At 34.9% G+C, this 7,691-nt stretch overlaps 1 protein-coding gene across 2 annotated transcripts; it reads right to left on the reverse strand.

Moving 5' to 3' along the window:
• Positions 1–431: 431 nt before the first annotated feature.
• LOC131661067 (TOM1-like protein 5) lies at positions 432–4,993 on the reverse strand. 2 transcript variants are annotated; one of them, XM_058930471.1, is made up of 11 exons: positions 4,750–4,986; positions 4,288–4,378; positions 3,959–4,078; positions 3,727–3,805; positions 3,518–3,616; positions 3,318–3,431; positions 1,924–2,084; positions 1,745–1,820; positions 1,577–1,662; positions 1,119–1,493; positions 432–1,037 (listed from the first exon to the last, which is right to left on the reverse strand). In XM_058930471.1, exons 3-11 carry the CDS (start codon positions 4,057–4,059, stop codon positions 674–676), a joined length of 1,455 nt encoding a protein of 484 aa, XP_058786454.1. In that variant the 5' UTR covers positions 4,060–4,078; positions 4,288–4,378; positions 4,750–4,986; the 3' UTR covers positions 432–673. The 2 variants fall into 2 exon arrangements, with proteins under 2 accessions (XP_058786454.1, XP_058786455.1); XM_058930472.1 differs by lacking the exon at positions 4,288–4,378 and having other exon boundaries at positions 4,750–4,993.
• Positions 4,994–7,691: the final 2,698 nt, after the last annotated feature.

Below are 7,691 nucleotides of genomic sequence, written 5' to 3' on the forward strand. Positions count from 1 at the left end.
GGTAAAAAAAGTATTTTCAATTTTTTATAAGGTTTGGAAGAAAGATATATGTAATGAACAACCTCCTAATTTTATACTTTGTGAGTAATTGAGGTACTTTTTGTTAAAAAATAACAAAATTTATGTAATGATATCTCTTGGTTTCTTCTTATATCATCTCAAGAAAAAGAAAAAACTAGAATGTTTTCTAATTTTTGCACACCTTGTAATTATAATTCATTTAGTTGCTCAGTAGTTTATCATCAAATTTAAAATATACTCATTAGCTTTTTTGAAAAAAATAATGGAACCAATTTGCCAGTTGTGAAAGTATCATGATTTTACTTCATTCTTTTAAAGGAAAAAAAAAAAGCAACCCAATTAAAAGTGGTATTTGAATATTTCAAAAATGTTTAGAATTAGAAAGAAGCAAACCATGTAGTTAGTAGAAATTAAGGAAAAAAAATATATCATTTATATCACACTAGCACCTGAAACTTTGGTGTTGTAAGCTTTATAATTACAAGTATTTCAAAAACAGGAGACATGTCTTTCCTTCTATTTTTTCCCCTCTCCAAAGTCACCTAGAGGCAACAAAACTACAACAGAAACCACAAACTTCTCACAACTTACAAATTCCAACTCCAAATTTAGGCACAAAAGAAAATTAAAAGATGTTTTGCTGTTAAATATCTCAGTCTCTAAAATCAAAGCTTCCACTGCGAGAGCTGCTTCCGTTACGACTATGTAAAGAGAGACCTCTCACGTGGCCAGATAGATTAGAAGCATCCTTGTTTTCCTGAAAAAATTTCTCCCTCTCAATGTGTTTTGCAGGTGGTGGTGGAATCGCCACGTGAGGAAGCTCCTCGGTCTGTTTTGGGCGTGGAGGAGGGATTAAAGCCGGTGGAGGAGCAGGATTGTAAGCTTCTCGAGATGGTTCTGAGGATAGTGGCCGTATTAAAGGACGGTTGAGTCTCTCCCCGTTCATACGCATGCGAGAGATGTCGGTTTCAGTTTGTTCATCTTCAGGTCTTGCACAAGCCTTTCCTTTGCGTAATCTGCAAGGCATTAGTTATGCCAGGATGGATTAATATCCAAAATACAGTATGAATTGAGTTCCAAGAACAAGATAGGTATACCTTCTTACTAACTGTTCAGCCTCTTCTTCCTCCTCTGATTCATCGAGGTCGAAATGAGTAGCAACAGCTTCTGTAGCTCTGCCAGATACAACATCATCGCGTTTCGGAAGAACTTTTGGAAGTTGTTCATTAGCATTTGTCGTAACTCTGCCAGAAACAAGATCACCGCGTCTTGGAAGAACTTTTGGAAACTGTTCATTAGAAGTTGTTGTAACTCTTCCGGATACAATGTTATCATGTCTTGGAAGAACTTCTGGAACCTGTTCATTTGCAGTTGTTGTTGTAGTTCTGCCAGAAACAAGGTCTTCGTGTCTTGCAAGAACTTTCTGAAGCTGTTCGTTTAGTTCAATTGCTCGAGAAACTGTCCTCTCATCTCTACATATGATAAATGAAAAAAACCAGTTTAAGTTACAAATTAACCATGTGAAAAACATTAAGTACCACAAAAGCAGTCTTACCGAGAAGCCATCACAAGATGCATTACCCTTTGCTTCTGAAATGAACATTGTTCTACAAGGTCAAGGGTGAATTCATCACTTGCTCCCTAGGAAACAAATAGAATTTTTTTCAGCAAAAGCTAGAATCTAATGGTTAACAGATTCAATAACTAAAACCTCAGGAGTCACCTGAGGATGTTGAGCATCAACAGCATCAAGGACTTCTTTTAAAACTTCCAATGCATTACCAGCCTTTTGAATAATACTGCAAAAGACGATTGCAATATACAAGCAAATGAAAATGAAGATACAGACAGCTATTTCTAAAATAAATTCATCCAAAAAAACTAAACTCAAACATAAGTCACCTAGATTCAGGAACTGTCTTGGACTCTGCTTGTGGTACAACCGCTTCAAGTCTAGGTGGAGCCTGCTCCCTGTTTGGTATACTACCAGTACTACTAGGTTGTGAACTAGCATGATTTGATTCGACCACTTGAGCACTTTGAGTAAACTGCACTCCGGCATTCTGTAAAAGGTATAAAATCAAAGGTCGTAAGCATTGGCATTCAAAGGCGTATAATGACTTTTGTGTGTGTCCTCAAGCAACTACTTTTTCTTCTATTTTTGGTAACAAATATGCTAAATAGAGCAACATGGGGAACTGTAAATGGGTAATACCCAACATAACTTCAGACCATCAACGAGCTTGACCTCTAATATAATAATACCACCGTAATACATACAATGCTCCACGATTTTCCCAATAAGCCAAGAACCAAAATAGTGTACCATCTACGTATACCAGAGTTATTAATAGCGGCCGCTCCAGGCGCTATCACGGGTTTCTCTTCCGGTGCGGCAACCCTCAACTACGGAGGAGCGGCGCGCATCCCAGTTTTAGATAGCGGCTGGGAAAGCCGGCGTAGCGGGAGCAGAGCCCTTCCAGGCCCGGAGCGGTTTTCTGCTTTTAGGGCTTTTTTGGAGTGCGAAAAGATTTTTTACCCTTAAAAAATTTTAAATTGGAAAATTTACTATAGTCGTTCGTGTTTTCTCCTCTCTCATTCGCGTTTTCACCTTTCTCCATTGCGTTTCTTCTGTTCGCTGCTCCTCGCGTTTTTCGCTCGCTGCTTCTCTTGCCCTAACTCCTCCGCCTCAAATGCTTCAAGCTTCTCTCTATTCTTCTTCTCTACTTCTGTTTTCTGCTTTTCTATTTTGTTCTCTATCATGTTCTTCTCTATTCATTGTTTTTTTTATTTGTTTTCAGGTTGTTCTTTTCCTATAACTAGTCCAAAAATTTATTTAATCTACATTAAATATATACTAGGTAGATAATTCATATAATTAGTGCAAAAAGTTATCCCGCTATATCCCGTTTTTGGAGTCGGCCACTCCGCTCCGCTATCTGGGAATAATAACTGTGACGTATACACCACATACCAAATACTTCAAGCATTGCGTACCGGTACTGCGTGTCCAAATCCTTACCAGGTCCAAAGCGAACTATGAACCAGGTGGTTATGGTTAGCACTGTGTATTCTACTCAAGTATGAACATAAAAACACTTGTCCTACCGGTATACAATTGAAGAGTCACTTTCCGACTAATTGGATAAATTTTGCTACATCAGCCTCCTCTTCAATTTTTTGAAATCATATAGTTTGATTAATATCATTCTTTCTTACTAGGAAACAACAATAGCCTAGCTAGTAGCCTCTCTATAATAGCATACTACAAGTTTGTGTCACGTAGTTGTACCTACCACCAAATCATAATATGCATGATAATATTGAGGAAATTTTCCAGAAGCACCACCAAGAGATGATTGTGTGGCATCTAGTAGGAGAAATATCCTCTCTCTCACAGGCAAATCAGACTGCAATGAAGAAACTAAGAAAGTAAGAAATCGGGTAAGTAAAAACTGGCCAAGCTAAACAAGCATCAGGGGAGAAGAAAACTCACCTTTTTCTTCACGATTTTCACTAGAATAGGAATAATTCCGATATCAATCACTTGCTCATGAATATGCTCTCCAGTATTGTTCATCAACATTTCCAGCAACTAGAAAAATCAACAGATCAAAGATAACTCAGTAGAAATCCATGGAACAAGAAAGCAAACATGTAATATTCAACCTCTCTAGCTTTAACAAAGTCATTCGTTATACTCACCGTGACAGCATAAAGTTGAGTGTTTGGGTGTTTGCTTCCGAGTTTCTTCTTGATAGCTTTAACAACATCTCTAGCTTGCCTTCATATTCAAAAGAAACGATGGTTAAAAACAATAACCACGAGGATTATCCTAATATACAATTGACATCAACAATGTATTTCCCGACGTTCTACTACATTGAATGATAAAAAAGGAACATAATCCATTAAGCAGATGAGAGCTTTGTCGTACCTTTTATCACGTGCAACCAGCTCACATATTTCAATATTTCTTGCCCAATCAGTTTCAGATAATTTGTCGCTTGTTGCAGCGTTGACTAACTCAGCTGCCATCTTTTTTCTAAATAAAGATCTAAAAATTTAAATAGTAAACAAGAGTTAAATCAAATGTCACAAGAAGAAGCAAACACGGAACAAAGAGTTAATGGCAACAACAATTGAATCTAGAGGTTTATCAATACTAAAACTGGGTTTGAACCTATGTATGCAGGGAAGTTTGAAATGATCTGTGAATCAATTTATGCAATATTTCACACTGCAATTCGTAACTTAAAAATATACCTTCCAATAAACTGATCTCAGTTGATAGCGAAAAATGACATGAAATTCTAGTAAAAATCTAATCCTGAAGAACAGAATGTCACAAGCTACCCTGCAACAGAAAAAAATTTAAGGCAGAGAAATTTAGCATATTACTCAACTTCAGTATCATTGCAAAGCAATTGTATCGCAGAAAAGTACTTTCTTTCATCAATTACTCATTGCTCAGTACTTTCTTTCATCTTAAGCAAGGATTAAAAAATGGGTATATCATAATTAACCTCATAAAAAATTAATTTTTTTTCAACAATTAAACTAAACCGTGATTTGAGCTACACTCAGATCTAAATTAAGACCCATCAACAAAACCCACACAACTAACTAACTAACTAACTAGCTACAAAATACATAGTTAAATTTCAACAAAAACAAAAAAAACAAATGTTGGTGGGTTTGATCTTGATGAGAGAGGGTGAGGATTACCTGTGAAGAAGGAAAGAGATAAAGAGAGAGTGAAAGTTTGAGCATTTGATTTGATTTGATGAATGGAAGATGAAATGTGATTTGTGTGTTGGTTTTTCAGGTTTAACCTTTTTGGGTATTTCGATTATGATGATGAAGTGTTGAGAAATGGACAAGTATGTAATTTGAGGTTTGTGGACTAGTTGTTTACTTGTGAAGAAAAACAACAACAGAGGAAAAGAAAATATACGAGGAGAGTGTTGTTTGCGTGTGTGTTACTGTTGTTTGCGAAACTAATAAATAAATAAATAAATAAATAATAAAATGTTAAAATATTAAAATAAAAAATAAAGATTGTACAGTAATACAGAAAGAAATGAATTGAAAATGGTAAGAAAAAGAATCTAAGATGGGTTACGGTTTCCTTATTTGAGGAGAAAACATGACACCGCCACGACTGCTGTCTTTTGTCTCAAAAGCTACTAAAGTTTAGTTTTCTGAGCAATTTACGTTATTACCCTGGAGCTGTTAAAGATATTAAATTGTGATTTTTTTATTTTCCTCTTTCTTGTGTGACACGTGTTATGTATTTTATGTGATTTAGAATTTTGGGTAACGTAAAAGGGTAGGTGTGAAGTGTTAAAGGAGAAAATAGTGATCACATCCATGTGAAAAGGAGGGAGGGTTGCTGATTGGGACAATGTTTTAAAAACCGGACCGGTCATCAAACCGGTAAGGGTACTGGGTCACTGGTTCATCGGTCGAACCACTGGGTCACTGGTCGAACCGCATGACCAAACCGGATTAAACCGGATTAAACCTGTCATTATAATAAAACTATATAATCCATTAAACCGGTATAAAACCGGTTGAACCGGATCATTCAATATCTAAAAAATTAGGCTTAATTAGTCCTGAAGTCCTTTAACTTAATTTCAGGTTTCACTTTAGTCCCTTACCTAATAAATGTTACATATAAGTCCTTTAAAAACAGTTCTGTTAGCTAACTTAATCCTTTCCGTTAAATTTTGAAAAAAAGTGATGTGGCAGGATAGCAAAGCATTATTTAAAATAGTGACTGAGCAATACTAATTTAAACAATATGTATACAAATATTCTTCAAATAAATAATAAATAATAAATAATAAATAATAACAAATATTCTCCAAAATAAATAATAACAAATCTTCTAATAATCTTCAAATCTCTTAAATACAGTAATATATATTAACAAAAAAATAAATATATATTAAAAAATCTTCTCCAAAATAAATAAATAATTACAAATCTTCTAATCTTATATTAACAAAAAAATAAATATTTCTAAATCTTCTCCAAAATAAATAAATAAATAATAACAAATCTTCATATCTTTAAATCTCTTCAAGACAAGGATATATATTAACAAAAAAATAAATTTATATTAACAAATCATGAATAATTAATCACAAATGTTCTAATCTTCAAATCTCTTAAAATAAATGAATATATATATTAACAAAAAATTAACACAGAAAACACAATCTCTTCAAATCTTCCACCTGCTTCAGATCTTCCATCTGCTTCAATAGTATCTCTTCAAATCACCATAAACACAATCTCTTCAATTCAAGATAATCTTTTCAAATCAAAATAAACACTAGTAAACTTAGAATCCAAAAAACCCCTAAACTCAGCAACTCAAAATCTCATTTCTTCAACAACCTCTTAAATCCAGAAATTCAAAATCTCATTTTTCCAACAAATCCAAATCCAAAAATACCCAAAAATCCAAACAGGGAGGGGATAAAGAAATGACGAAGGTAGAAATATAAGCTACCAATGATTTGCGATATTTCCATCACGGAGATTTTTGAGGTAAACTGAACGGAAATTTTTAACACATATCAGAATCAACAATGAAAAAACATACCGTGGTGCGGCAAGATCGAAGATGAAGGCGCGGTGGCGGGGAAGAAAACGGCCGCCGGCGGAGATTCTAATAAACGGCAGCTGTTGTTGTTCTTTCGTATTCTTCGTTTCCCCTTTCTGAAAATTGAAAATAGGATGGGTTGTGTTTGAATCAGAATGAAAACTTGAAAAGCTATTGAACCGCCGGTTCACACGAACCACCGGTTTTTCCGGTTCATGCCGGTTCGCACCGGTTTCCTCCGGTTCAACGACAAGGGCGATCCGTCAAGTGAACCCGGCCGGTTACCTGGCCGGTTCCCGGTCCAACCGGTCCGACCGGCCGGTCCGGTCCGGTTTTTAAAACACTGGATTGGGACAAGATTTCAGCAGTGGCATCATTGTGCTATGCTGGACTCGAATTTTGGTGTTTGTTTGTCCACGTGTGTGTAATACCCATATATTTGTTCTTAATTATGGGTGGGGGTGGATCAATTTATATTGGGTTTGAAATACAAAACCATAGGGGTGACTTAATTGTCTCACATCATTATGTGTGATTATGTTATTATGTTATGTGAGTGTCATAAATTATTTTTATAGTGATAGTGGTGTATATCATTTATTAACCTAAAATTATTTTAGTCTCTATTTGAGAAGTTGATCACTGTGATTCAAACATTGTCTTAAACAAGACAATTATGAAGTCAGTTTAATGGTTATTCGACGAGTCGTGTGAAGAGATATAAAAGGCCTAGAGAGGATTTGTCTCTCCTAAATATACATGAGGAGTATCTACAGACCTCTTGATTAAGTATGAATGTAAACAACATGATCATTTTTAAATAAGTCAATATGAGTTATTAAGCATTTGAGCTTATTTATTATTACTAAGTATACTCGGATATTTAGGAATATAATATTAGACTATACAAGATTTATCTAAATATGTTTTATATATGGGAAAATATACATGGTCATTATCACATAAAGATTATGTCAGATTACATGACATTTTTGTCACTTGAATAACAATGATGTGATACTAGATACCGCTATTTGTTTATAATGTTAAA

This window comes from Vicia villosa, linkage group LG3 (genome assembly GCF_029867415.1).
Source record: "Vicia villosa cultivar HV-30 ecotype Madison, WI linkage group LG3, Vvil1.0, whole genome shotgun sequence".
Classification (NCBI taxonomy): domain Eukaryota; kingdom Viridiplantae; phylum Streptophyta; class Magnoliopsida; order Fabales; family Fabaceae; genus Vicia; species Vicia villosa.